This window comes from Chiloscyllium plagiosum, chromosome 31, assembly GCF_004010195.1.
Source record: "Chiloscyllium plagiosum isolate BGI_BamShark_2017 chromosome 31, ASM401019v2, whole genome shotgun sequence".
Lineage (NCBI taxonomy): Eukaryota > Metazoa > Chordata > Chondrichthyes > Orectolobiformes > Hemiscylliidae > Chiloscyllium > Chiloscyllium plagiosum.
In genome coordinates, this window is record NC_057740.1 from 30,837,682 (window position 1) to 30,852,241 (window position 14,560).

Genomic DNA, 14,560 nt, shown 5'->3' on the forward strand with positions numbered 1-14,560 from the left:
TGTGCATTCTGTACTGACAGTCTTTTATCAATCAGCCAACAGGATATGCCACTTGGTATCATTCAGCTAACTTGTACTCCCAGCATTTATTTACATTGCAGTTGCTATTTCCGGGACACAGTGACAATACTCCTGTCTCAAAATGACCTTGCCTAAAAGGTGAAGCACAAAAAAAATCAAAATATATTTTGACATGTCGAGCGTATTAATGGATTTGCAGATCCTCTCATCCTCTTTCCCAGCAATTTCCCCTCCCCTTGCCAAAACCATTGACCGATTACACTCTACAATATGTTTGCTATATCCATGTTTTGCAGTAAAACAGCTTAATTTCTTTGGATATGATGTTCCCTTTGTCTTGATATTTATTGTGAAATTCATGATTTTTTTTTGAAAAGTCATTTTTGTGAAGTATGTTTGTAAATGAGTCTTAAAGTACAACCCAAAATTGAAATACCAAAGATGCTGAAGATCTCAGCTGTTTCCATATTTGATGTTTTTGCTTTACTTGGCACGCAGGAAGCTCTCAGGATTAGATGAAATGCTGCTTTTGCATCCTGCTGAAATTTAATTATCCAGTGACTTCAGTGGAGACTGAAAGTGGGAAAGGTGTGAAGCCAGTCCCACCAATTTTCCAGTGGACTGGTTAGGTTAAAATTTAATCCCATTTGTAGTTCAGTCAGTGGCTGTGGCAATGCCTCAGGATGGCTGTCAAATCCAAGGGACTAGTTGCAAGGCATGCCATTCATTATCTAGCTAAAGCCTGGTGAATTTGTGTCCCTTTCTAGGGGTGGGAGTTCAAATGCCTCTCCTCACACTTGCTTTGTGGTACAGTGGTAGTGTCCACACCTCTGGGTTAAATCCCACCTGTTGCAGAGTTGACGTAACATACTGAATTGTATGATCTACTGTCACTTGTATTTTACAGTGAATAATATAGTCAAGTACAATCTGAATGGTTGACTAAAATTACATTGACTGCAAATTCCTTCTCATGGAGAAGAAGCTGGTTGATACCTAAAATATACTTTCCTTGCTTAGCTTGTTTCTTTTTGTACGAAAAATTGAGAGAAACCAGTGCAACATATTAACTACGTCAAGTATTAGAAAAAAACACAAACGTTGAAGTAATAAAGGCTAGTCAGCTCAAGAAGAAAGGGGGAGAATAGGGAGAATTTTATTCCAGTATAAAATCCAAACAGTGCATGGCTAAATGCTGAGTTCAGTCTTCAGACTAGAGGGTTGAGGAAAAATCCTGAGTATTTGACTAAAGCTTTGAGAACAATCTATGTGAGAAAAGTGTGATGCCAATGAATCATCGTGGAATCCCTACAGTGTGGAAACAGGCCATTCGGCCCAAAAATCCACTTCGACTCTCCAAACAACATCCCACCCAGACTCAGCCCATCCCTGTAACCCTGCATTTCCCATTGCTAATCCATCTACCTACATGTCCCTGGACACTATCGGCAATTTAGCATGACCAATCCACCTAACTTGCACATCCTTACACTGTGTGACTGAACCGGGACACCTGGAGGAAACCCACACAGACACAAGGAGAAAGTGCAGACAGTCACCCGAGGCTGGAATTGAACCGGAGTCCCTGGTGAGGTGAAACAGCAGTGCTAACTACTGAGCCACTCTAAATGGCTGAGGTCAGAGTGGAAATGGAAGGGGGTTTTGAAGTGGTAAGTCACAGGTGACATGATGTCATAATGCGAGTAGTTTCTAAATCTGCAATTAATGTCTCCACTTTATGTAGAATTGTGGTATCCTATAATTTTGTACAGTAGATTAGAAAAGTTGGATGTTCTCTCAATGAAAGAGGCTTTAGGGCCTTGGATAGTTGTGTGTGAGAAATTTCTCTGCTCCTGAAATCTTTGGCATTGACCACCTCTTCTTTGGCTTATCTCCCATGTCTACACAAGGGTTTTGTTCCTGTGCTCTCAATCACTTGTGTTCTCCATACTGCCATCCTTGGCTCCCTCATTGCTTGTTGAAATGCCACTCTATCGCTTGCCAGCCAGTGCTAACACTGATGCTTCATTTCAGCTGAATGTCACCAAATTAGTCCAAGTCCTTACTACTTGTACCCATCCAACTCTAAATGTAGCAACACAAATTTATTATTCCCCACTCATTGCCCAGATGCATATGGTAATAATCTGTGCTCGAGCTGAAGTTGCAAAACTCCAATTCTACTGTTATTTTTGCCAGTCTTTTTTATTAGAGACAATAAAACTGCAGATGCTGGAATCCAGGGTAGACAAACAAGAGGCTGGGAAAGCATAGCAAACCAGGCAGCATCAGGAGGTTAAGAACTCAACTTTTCAGGTGTAACCCTTCTTCAGGAAGGGGGTAGGTAGAAGGGGAGCTACAGGTAAAAGGGGAGGGGGGAGGCAGGCAGGTTGGTAAGGTGGGGATAGGTGAAGATTGGTAGAGGGTACGACCTGGTTTGTCAATGAGAGGAATGCATTGGTAGGTGGCTAAGAGAAATGGAAGGGAAGGGGAGGGGCTGGATAGGGAGTTGGGATGAGAATGTGTATTGGGAATGGATTAACAAGGTGGAAAAGCATTTATTATGTAGAGCCATTTAACAATATTGGAAACATTCAGTATGTAAGGTTAGTTAACAAGATGAAAAGTATTCATTATGTGAAGCCAGTTAAGGTTAAGAACATTCATTGTGTAACAGTAGATGGCTTAATCTTTACTGTTGATGCTCGCTGATTGTAATGGTGACTGAATCAATATCTATGTTACCTAACTTGGATGCTCCTCCCTGTGAAGTGACTATATAATTCATTAACAAACTGCTATTCCAGAGAAGACCGTGAACTCATGTCCCTGTGCACATGGGCAATCATTCTCTCTCCCTTCAGGCCTGGAATAAAGATGAAGGAGGTAAAGACATACTGGATAGGGAGTTGGGATGAGAATGTGTATTGGGTATGAGCAAGTAAAGGTTTTGAGTTTTATGAAATGAGAGGTTCAGCTGAGCATGATGCAGATCAGATAAGAACTTGCAATTAACAATGGGGTGCTGGAGGCAAGGTAATGGATTAACAAGGTGGAAAAGCATTTATTATGTAGAGCCATTTAACAATATTGGAAACATTCAGTATGTAAGGTTAGTTAACAAGATGAAAAGTATTCATTATGTGAAGCCAGTTAAGGTTAAGAACATTCATTGTGTAACAGTAGATGGCTTAATCTTTACTGTTGATGCTCGCTGATTGTAATGGTGACTGAATCAATATCTATGTTACCTAACTTGGATGCTCCTCCCTGTGAAGTGACTATATAATTCATTAACAAACTGCTATTCCAGAGAAGACCGTGAACTCATGTCCCTGTGCACATGGGCAATCATTCTCTCTCCCTTCAGGCCTGGAATAAAGATGAAGGAGGTAAAGACATACTGTGTCCCTGAGTGTTTTGCTTCAACTCGGGGGGGAGGGGAGGAGGGAGGGGGTTGGTGGTGGTGGTGGGAGGCAACTTGACAACAGGGGGATAGGAAGTTAATACTTTCGTTAATTTGTTCACTGTTAGAGTTAGATAAACAAATTTATCACTTGTTGATTTTAGAGTGAGTGTCAGGGATTTACTTTAGTTAACCACTAGAAGTTGCTGAAGAACAGGTCACAGCACTTTTCACGTGTTTTTTTTTACAGATTATAGTGTGAGGCGCTCATCTTTGGGTGTTTAGATTTTAGTTTTCAAGAGAGGGGTCATCCTCCACTTTATAACACTTGTCACCGCCATTACAAAAAGGTCACCTGTTTAACAACATTTTTAGAAATTTATCTTAACAACAAAGATTTTAAGAAAGCACAAGCCCCAAATTGCGCTCTCATTTCTGTAGTAACCAGTTATAGATGTGAGTTCGCAGGATCCCATCAGATTCAAGAATCATGTTCTGCAATTATGCAGTGTAAGCATTCTAGCTTTTCATTGCTAAAAGTCAATGAATGCAAAATGCAATCATTTAAAGTAAAAGGTTAAAGTATTGGTCAGAGTTATTTGTAAACTTCTGGGAATTTACGTTTTCACTGAAATTTGTGACTAAGTTGAACTTCTGAGTTCCGTCAAGCCCTGATATCCAACCTGGAGAAACAGATCCAAAGTTGGCAATTTGTTATTCAAACAGATGCACATTACTGCATGATATATATCAGAAATCTATTGGGGGGGTGGAAGTGGTGGCAGTGAAGAAGTAAATGATCGGAGTCTATGAAATACAGTCAACTGGTGATTTGGAAGCCCACCGAAACAGGTCTTGCACACTTTCAGAGCCAGTTTGTAGGGTTTAACATTCCAATCCTCTAATGGTGAGCAAATTAACTAAACTATTAACAAATAGAATAAATCCCTTCTAACTACTGACTATTCCTGAAAATAAAACAAGATTCTACTGGTATGCTGTTCCAATAAATACAAGTCTAACTTCTATCAAAAACATAGAATTTAATCTTCAAATTACAATTAGGTTACATGTCTTCCAAAGCATTCTGTGCCTTCTTCTCTTGAGTCTTCTCTCAGGAGTGCCTCTTCCGCCAATTCTTCATTTTTGGTACCGTTATTATTTAGATGCTGCTTTCTCTAATACATAGGAGAAAGTGAGGACTGCAGATGCTGGAGATCAGAGCTGAAAATGTGTTGCTGGAAAAGCGCAGCAGGTCGGGCAGCATCCAAGGAACAGGAGAATTGACGTTTTGGGCATAAGCCCTTCTTCAGGAATGAAGAAGCCCTCCTCTAATACATAGATGACTGAGAAACCAATGATTAACTTTCAAGAGCTGAGGGCCATTAGCTCTGGCGGGTGGCAGCTAGCTCTGGAGTCTCAGTCCCACTATCCCTTTTGTAGAATCTTAAAATCCCTACAGTGTGGAATGAGGCCCTTCAGCCCAACAAGTTCACACTGATCCTCAAAGAATAACCCACCCAGACCCATTCTCCTACCCTACATTTACCCCTGACTAATGCACCTAACCTACACATCCCTGAACATTCTGGGCAATTTAGCATGGCCTATTCACCTAACCGGCACATTTTTAGATTGTGGGAGGAAACTGGAACACCCAAGGAACAAAGAACATTACAGCGCAGGGACAGGCCCTTCAGCCCTCCAAATCTGCACCGATCCATATCGTCTATCGAAACCTACTGTGTATTTTTTAAGGATTTGTATCTCTTTCCTCCCCGCCCATTCATGTATCTGTCTAGATACATCTTAAATAATACTATCGTTCCTGCCCGCACAACATTCGCTGGCAAAGCATTCCAGGTACCCACCATCCTCTACATAAAGAGTTTTTCTCCTAGAATTCCCCTAAACGTTTCCCCTCTCACTTTGAACTCATTATCCCTAGTAATTGAGTCCTCCATTCTAGGAGGACGTTTCTTGCTATTCACCCTGTCTACAACTCTCATGATTTTGTAAGCTTCAATCACGTCTCCCCTCAACCACCTCCTTTCAAATGAAAATAATCCTAATCTACTCAACCTGACCTCATAGCTGGTATCCTCCATACCAGGGAACATCCTGGTGAACCTCCTCTGCACCCTCTCCAAAACATCCACATCCTTTTGGTAATGTGACGACCAGAACTGTACGCAGTATTCCAAATGAGGCTTAACCAAACCATATACAATTATAACATGACCTGCCAACACCCGTCCGATGAAGGAAAGCATGCCGTATGCCGCCTTGACCACTCTACTGACCTGCATTGCCGCTTTCAAGGAAAAATGGACCAGAACACCCAGATCTCTCTGTACATCAGTTTTCACCAGGACTTTTCCATTTACTGTAAAGTTCGTTATGGAATTGCATCTTCCAAAATGCATCACCTCTCATTTGTCCACATGAATCCATCTGCCATTTCTCTGTCCAGCTTTCCAATCTAGCTATATTCTGCTGTATTCTCACAGTCCCCTTCACTATCTGCTGCTCCACCAGTCTTAGTGTCATCTGCAAACTTGCTAATGAGGCAACCTACACCTTCCTCAAAATCATTTATGTATATCACAAACAACAATGGTCCCAGTATGAATCCCTGTAGGACACCACTGGTCACAGATCACCATTTTGAGAAGCTCTCTCACACTACTACTCTCTGTCTCCTGTTCCTAACCAGTTCTTTATTCATCTAGCTCGAACACCCTGGACCCCATGCGACTTCACCTTCTTCATCAGCCTACCATAGGGAACCTTATTAAATGCCTTACTAAAGTCCATGTATACGACATCTACATGCCTTCTCTCATCACTCAACTTTGTCACCTCTTCAAAGAATTCTATTAGGTTTGTAAGACATGACCTTCTCTCCACAAAACCATGCTGCTGATGAGCCATTTTCTTTCAAATGGGTATATATCCTATCCTTAGTATCTTCTCCAGTAGCTTCCCTACCACTGATGTCAGGCTCTCAGGTCTGTAATTACCTGGGTTATCCCTGCTACCTTCTTAAACGAAGGGACAACGTTAGCAATTTTCCACTCCTCTGGGACCTCTCCCATTTCCAAAGATACTGCAAAGGTATCCGTTAAAGCCCCAGCTATTTCCTCTCTTGCTTCCCTCAGTAACCTGGGATAGATCCCATCTGGTCCTATGGACTTGTCCACCTTAATGCCTTTGAGAATACACAACGCTTCCTCCCTCCTTATGCTGACTTGACCTAGAGTAATCAAAGATCTATCCCTAACCTCAACATCTGCATGTTCCTCTCCTCAGTGAATACTGATGCAAAGTACTCATTAAGAATCTCACCCGTTTTCTCTGGCTCCATGCATATCTTTCCTCCTTGGTCCTTAAGTGGGCCAACCCTTTCCCTCGTTACCCTCTTGCTCATTATAGATGAATAAAAGGCCTTGGGGTTTTCCTTAACCCTGCTCGCTAAGGATTTCTCAGGACCTCTTTTAGCCTTCTCAATTCCTCATTTCAGATTGGTCCTATATTCCCGATGTTCTTCCAAAGCTTCACCTGACTTCAGTTGTTCAGACCTTATATAACACATCCTTTTTCCTCTAAGCTAGTCTCTCAATTTTACCTCTCATCCATGGTTCCCTAATCTTGCCATTTCTATCCCTCATTTTCACAGGAACATATCTCACCTAAACTCTAATCAACCGCTTTTTAAAAGCCTCCCACATATTGAATGTGAATTTCCCTTCAAACAACTGTTCCCAATCAACATTCCCCAGCTCAGCCAAATTTTGGTATAGTTGGCCTTCCCCCAATTTTGTACTCTTCCTTTAGGGCCACTCTTGTTTTTGTTCATGAGTAAACTAAAACTTATGGAATTATGATCACTATTCCCAAAGTAATCCCCCACTGAAACTTCAAACACCTGGCTGGGCCCATTTCCTAACCTCAGGCCTAGTATGTTGGGCTACCTACACACTGTTCTGGAAAACCATACTGGATGCTCCTTTCAAATTCTGCTCCATCCATTCCTCTCTCACTCAGTGAATCCCAGTCCAAGTTGGGAAAATTTAACATCTCCTATCACCACCACCCTGTTGCTTCTACATCTTTCAGTGATCTCTCTACATATTTGTACCTCTATCTCACGTTCACTGTTGGGAGGCCTGCAATACAGCCCCAGCATTATTACCCCACCCTTGCTATTTCTGAGCTCTGCCCATTTTGCCCCACTGCTCGAGTCTCTCATGGTGCCCTCCTTCAGCACAGCTGTGATATTCTCTCTGAGCAATAATGCAACTCCTCCATCCCTTTTATCTCCCTCTCTTTCCTGCCTGAAGCATCGATATCCTGGGCCGTTTAGTTGCCAATCATGCCCTTCCCTCAACCAAGTCTCAGTAATTGCAATAACATCATACTCCCAGGTACTAATCCAAGACCTAAGTTCATCTGCCTTACCTACTATTTGCATTAAAACAAATGCACCTCAGACCACCAGTCCTTCTGCATTCATCTGCTGCCTCCTGCCTACTCTTCCCCTTAGTTACGCTGACTTCATTATCTAGTTCCTTCTATGCTTTAATTACTACCTCCTACCTGTCCACTAACCACCTCATTTGGTTCCCATACCCCTGCCACATTAGTTTAAAGTCGAGAGTTTTGGAAAAGTACAGCAGGTCAGGCAGCATCTGAGGAGCAGGAGAATCAACGTTTCGGGCAAAAGCCCTTCATCAGGAATGACTCTAATCTCCAGCATCTGCAGCCCTCACTTTTGCCACATTAGTTGAAACTCTCCCCAACAGCATTAGCAAAAGCATCCCCAAGGACGTTCGTTCCAGTCTGGCCCAAGTGTAGACCATCCAATTTGTAGTTGTCACACCTCCCCCCAGAACCGGTCCAATGTCCCAAATCTCTGAACCCTGCCCTCCTGCAACATCTCTCAAGCCATGCATTCAGCCTGAATATTCTGTCATTCCTACTCTGACTTGCACGTGGCACTGGTAGCAATCCTGAGATTATTACCTCTGAGGTCCCACTTTCTAATTTGGTTCCTAACTCCCTAAATTCTTTGTATAGGCCCTCATCCCATTTTTTGCCTATATCATTGGTGCCTACATGCACTACCACAACTGGCTGTTCACCCTCCCCCTTGAGAATTTTCTGCAGTCAATCTGAGACATTCCTGACCCATGCACCTGGGAGGCAACATACCATTTTTTTCGACCACTGAACCACCTATCTACTCCCCTTACAATTGAATCCCCTATGACTGTAGCCCTTCCACTCTTTCGCGCCCTTCTGTACAGCAGAGCCAGCCTTGGTGGCTACTGCTGTCTTTCCTGGTGAGTCATCTCCTCCAACAGTACCCAAAACAGTATTCCAGCTTTGGATGGAGATGACAGCAGGGGACACCTGCACTGCCTTCCTGTTCCTTCTCTGCCTTTTGGTCACCCATTCTCTTTCTCCCTCAGCAATCCTAATCTATGATGTGACCAATTCACTAAACGTGTTATTCACGACACCCTCAGCATGGCATATGCTCCAAAGTGAGTCCATCTGCAGCTGCAGAGCCGTCATGTGGTCTAACAGGAGCTGCAACTGGACACACTTTTTGCAAATGAAGGACCCAGGGACATCAACCATGTCCCTGAGCTCTCACATTGAGCAAGAGGAGCATAACACGGTTTTGAGATTTCCTGCCACTTTTAATCTTAAGCTTTACCTCAGTTGAGACTAAAGTTACAAAAAAGAAGTTTTTTTTAAACTTACCAAAATGCTTACCGGAACATACCACAGAGTAAGAGGAGGAGGGTGGGTGGTAGTGTCTCGGGTCCAGCCACTGCCTGAACATATCAGCTTTTTAAACGGTTTGTTTACCTTCCTGGCAGCCCCCTGGTCCTCGTTCTCTCCACTTTCGCTGCAATTAAAAGGAAACCCACACAAACACAGGGCAAATGTGCAAACTCCACACAGACAGTCACCCTGAGGCTGGAATCGAACCTGAGTCCCTGGCGCTATGAGGCAGCAGTGCTAACCACTGAGCCCCATGCCACTTCTTTTCTGATGACATAATAATATTTCTTACATATGATTAGTCCAATGTTGTCAAAACCATCAGATTTAAATTAGGTTTTTGGTATCTAAGTGCCTGGTTCAAATTGATTGCCTAAATTCAAAGCCTGTTGCCTTGGAAGAAAATGCAGCTGAGACTGCTAACTGCATGGCCTTTCTATACAAATATTTCAGTTCAAGCTCTCTATGTACTGGCAAACTAACGCTGCTGCTCAGATATGCATTTTTTAAAATCTCTAAGCATACAAAAAAATGCCATCTTTTACAAAGGACCACACAATGCTTTCCCCATTTTACAATTTTACAAACACCAAATTCTAGCTTCCTGTCTCTCAATCTACAACTACTCTACCCAACTTTGCAATGCAAACTGTTAGGAGTGGGGAGCTTTCTAACTGTTTTATCCTTCCTGCTCCACTGTAATTTGTTGACGGAGGCCAATTTTAGCATGTCTGCACAATACAAACCAGAGATGAACTTGATCAAGATTCCATATTGTAAACTGAACAGTGTATTTAACAATTGAGAAACTGGACTAGCAAGCAAACGTACTGGTACAGAAGTCTTAGATCATTTTCAATGGAGAATGTGAAGCAATGTCTAGGTGACATAGATGTAGGAGCATAGCTTACAAAGAAGGAAACTTGTGATGAGAATATTTAATTGCCAAATCTTTCGTCATATCAACGGAGGCACTCCTGCCTCCTCTCAGGAATTAATGACTATGAGATGGACAGAGAGTTCTTGTTTCCAGTCTGATTTTTTTTCCCCCAAAGTGAATTTTATTTCCGCAAATGTGGTTCTGTTCTTGATTTGTTAATTATACTGAAATGTGATCCCTTCATTGACAGTCAGGATATGTTGCCTCACTGCTCACGGCTTGAACCTTTCCAGCCTTGTTGCATTACAGCATCAGCAATTTTCTTCTGATGCTAAGGAAAAGTTACATCCTTCTCTTAGGACTTCCGACTGAATGAGAAGGTGGAAAATTGTTAAAAATTTGAAGAAAAATGTGTGGGAATTCACAGTAGATCTAATGGATCAAGTAAAGACAAACCCAAGGTTAACAACTCTGGTGCAGATTCTTTGTCCGAACGGATTTTCCTTCAACACGTTTTCATTCATATTGTCTCAGGTCATACATATATTTAAGAATAGATTCCTTTTGAATCCTCCCAACAATGGCCTAGTGATTGCCAGCACTGGCTGGGTAATGGTATCAGAGGTTCTGAGATTAAATTCTTTGTTAATGCTGGTCTTAACAGAAGAAGCATCAAGGTTAGATGAAGGTAACAATTAATATGCCAAGTCTCTTTCTCCAGATTGGCAGGAAAGGAGAAATATTGGCTGCGATAGCAAGTGAATGGAAAATATTAATCCTTTGTTGCACCAGTTGACTATGTAACTAGGTTGCTTGAAACAATTAAAGCCAAAACATGGGGTCTTACGAAGAGTTATAGAAGCCTGAGGCTTTAATCCAATTGCAGATTTTATGTTTAATCAGGGCATGTGCATGCACCTCCTAACTCCTTCCACAACCCAAACCCAGGTCAATCAAAACCTGAAGCACTGTCAAGTCTATCTTCCTTGCAGTTATACTTTATTTTCTATTGTGTCCTGCTTATTTTCTATGGGTCTGCAGGATTGGAAAAGACAGTCTTTCGTGCACTTACCTTGTGGATGACGGACCCTGAAAGCTGAGCTCCCAAATCTACCCGTATCAGGTGTATGCATTAGTGGGAAGGTGCATCATATTATAGATTTCCCACTCATCTTGTTGCTGATAAAGACACAGGTTTGGTCACCTTAATTGGCTTAGAACCATCACCGAAATCAGTTTTGTTCCTGGATGCAAGAAGTTTTTTTTTTCTCTCTGGGTTCTCCAGGCATAAGATTAAACCAACTTGATGTGAATTTCTTGCATTTTTTTCTCAAATTACTCCAGAGTTAACCATAGCCCATGATCTCATAACACAGCAATCAGATCGACTTTATCAAAGTCATCTTCTAACGTATTTTAAAAAATTTGCATCTGCTCATTGCTTAAGTGTTTTTCGTTTTTATTTTATCCCATTTATTGTCAAATATCTTAAAGCATTTTGCAGCGTAATATTAATGTTTTTAGCAAAGAACCACACAAGATAATATTGGACTATGTCTAAAACTTTGATCCACAGTTTTAGGCAATATCTTAAAAGAGGAGGAATAGATGCAGAGATTTAAGGAAGGAATTCGAGAGCTTGGGGCCTGTGAAGCAAAAGGCTTGGTGCCAATGATGGAATGACGGGAAAAGGGGCCATGGAAGAGGCCCAAATTGGAGAAGTGCAAAGATCCAAGGAGTGTAGCCATGAACGGATTTTAAAGCAATGATAAAACTCTTAAAATTGAGCTGTTAATCAACTAGAAAATACGTGCGCAGTTTTGTTTTTAAGATCAAACTAGACAATAGAAGAGACAAAACTAAACTGTTAGTTTTTCCGTGGGGTTCTCAAGCAGCCTGCCATTGAGGTCTGTTCAGGAACAAAACTCTGTGCAGAATCTGCGTTTTTCTTTACTGAGGCTTTGAAGAGCGTTCCAGAAATGTGTAAACTTTGAAAAGTTGTCAATATAAATCATGAAATGGATCCAAGAAAAACAATTTCTTAACATTGCCAGTGTTTCCTGTATTCTGCCAGTGTTTTGTTTTTTTTAAAATGTTCTTTGAGCAGAAGTCTCCGGTCAACAACCTAATCTCCACTTCCATTGAATGGGCTTAATGTTCTCCAGTGTCCCTGATAATCGCAGTACCTACTATATTTCAGACAAATGACTGATACCATCGGTGGATACATAGCATAACCATTTGGTTATTTAGTTTCCTTTCTTCAGAAGATGAATTGCTGTGTAGTATATTGTAGAATTGCGGATTTGGTCTTTGTTTTGATGAGGCATAATAAAATCATTTTAAAGTAGCATTCTGTCTCACAAGGACTCAGTGGCACTGAATAATATCTTGGTTTTCTTCTGAATCTGCTCTGTTATAGCTGTTTGTCTTCACAAACTCTCGTTTTTACTTTCGCTTTCCTGACTTCCATCGAACTTTCTGATGCTCTCACCTTGCAGGTTCCTGTCTCTAATGTCTGTAGTGATTAGAACCAGGGCCACATGGATCTCATTGACGAAGATTCTAGATTGTTCCAGGTTAACAATCCCAATCAGGGAGCTCTGGCTGACAGATATAGACAGGAGATTCGAACAGTCTCTTCAGTCTTGGCATTGTCTTTGAGCTGGCTGATCAGAGCCCATGTTCAGTGCAGATGTAAATAAAGGGTGACTTGGTGATGGGATACCAGTTTCTGTGTAGTTGTTTTAGGTTCAAATTATTCTTATGTAAATCCATCTGCTTCTAGGTTAAATCGTGGTAGATATAAATATGGCAAAGTTTCATGGTAAGTTGCATTTGGGTGTCAGCTACAGGTCATTCTACTATAACCTGCATTTCATCAACACAAACTTGCTCTAAAGCGAAAGAGGAATTGGGAATGCTGTTTCTACAGTGTGAACATATTAGATGTGTGTTGGCTTGAACGTGATTACATTGCTAACACTTGAAGCGCTGTTTCTAAAGTGCCAGGTCTCATGGAACTAAGGCCTGAGCCTATGGGTTCCAGAGTTGGTCTCCCTTATTGCTTGTATATAGTTCTGGTATGTTAAAGCTTGTTAACGTTCTCTTGCTTGAATATTGATCTGAACTTACTGAAGTGTGCACATGCTCAACCTACAGAGGTTGATAACATGTCTGAGTACATCTCTGAAGAGGTGATGATACAGGGCTTCACCTATATATCTGGTGTACCACGGTGATGTAATGGACAAGAATGCACAATTGTCTCTGATGATTCTTTGACTTTTTTTTTTAAATTTTCCTGTCCACAGCATTGTTACCATTTGTCATATTGACGCTAAAGGCTAAACCAAATATGCAAGGATTTTATTGTGATGACGACAGCATAAAATATCCGTATAAAAAGGATACCATTTCACACTGGCTGATGGCAGCAGTTCTTATTCCAGTCTCCATCATCATTGTAAGTGACTGCATTTGCTACTTGTGATAAATTCCACTGGAGTGCATTCTTTTATACAAATCAGTAATAAATTCTTGCCTGAAAATATTTGAAAATCTGGCAGCTACTCCCTATAGCTCAGTGGTGATAAGCATCAGTTCAAATACAATAGAACTGTATTGTTAGATGTACTTTTACTTGAAAAATAGAGTGAAAAGTTTTATAAGTTGCCCAACCATGATGCCTCCATCAATGACAGAGGTCATACATACGATAGTAATAAAAAAAAAGTAAAACATTGGTATGGAACTTGATGAGATGGACCAGAAGGTGTTGAATTCAGACTAGAGGAATGCTATGTTAATTAAACCTTGGTCACAGGTCACTGCAGCATTGCATTTGGCCATTGTCATGTCTGGGCTAGGGAAGTGAAAATAAATTTGACAACAGTTTTGCTTCTGTTCACTGTCTGGTGACTCCAGCTGGATGTGCCCTTACAATACAATAATGAGACAATCTCATTCTAGGCTCTGCCTTTAAGAGTTGTTTTATTTTGTTTCCATAGGATGTGAGCATCATTGACGAAACAAACTGTTTTTCTCATCCCTTACTGCTTTTGAACTGAGCATCTTGATGGGCTATTTCAGAGGGCAGTTAAAAGCCAAGTAGATTGCTATTGGTCAGACCAAGTAAGGGTGACAGATTTCCATCGCTAAAGGACATAAGTGAACAAGTGGATATGAATGGAAAGCATCATTAATTGAACATGATACATGGAATTTGGGAAAAGTATGCTGATTTTTTTGAATTGTATACAATTTGGCCAATCTCTTGTAATCAATAAAAAAGGATGATGAGCCAACTGCTGTTGAGAACAACACTCAACACAATTCAACAAAAGAAAGACCATCGATGTTGACTGTTGGCTGGTAATTTATTTTTGGCTCCATCTTCTCCCCTCTGCTTTTCAAGAATGAACTTAGTTTGCTTTAGGAAAATTCCACCATCCGCT

The 14,560-nt window shown here is 41.2% G+C and overlaps 1 protein-coding gene across 3 annotated transcripts in view; it reads left to right on the plus strand.

The window, feature by feature from the left end:
• The window catches only part of LOC122565378 (phospholipid phosphatase 2-like), a 79,357-nt gene that overhangs the window by 34,123 nt on the left and 30,674 nt on the right, over window positions 1-14,560 (plus strand). For all 3 annotated transcript variants that reach the window (XM_043721292.1, XM_043721293.1, XM_043721294.1), the window contains exon 3: window positions 13,418-13,569. In XM_043721292.1, coding sequence (XP_043577227.1) covers window positions 13,418-13,569 — 152 coding nt within the window. The remainder of the gene's footprint in view (window positions 1-13,417; window positions 13,570-14,560) is intronic.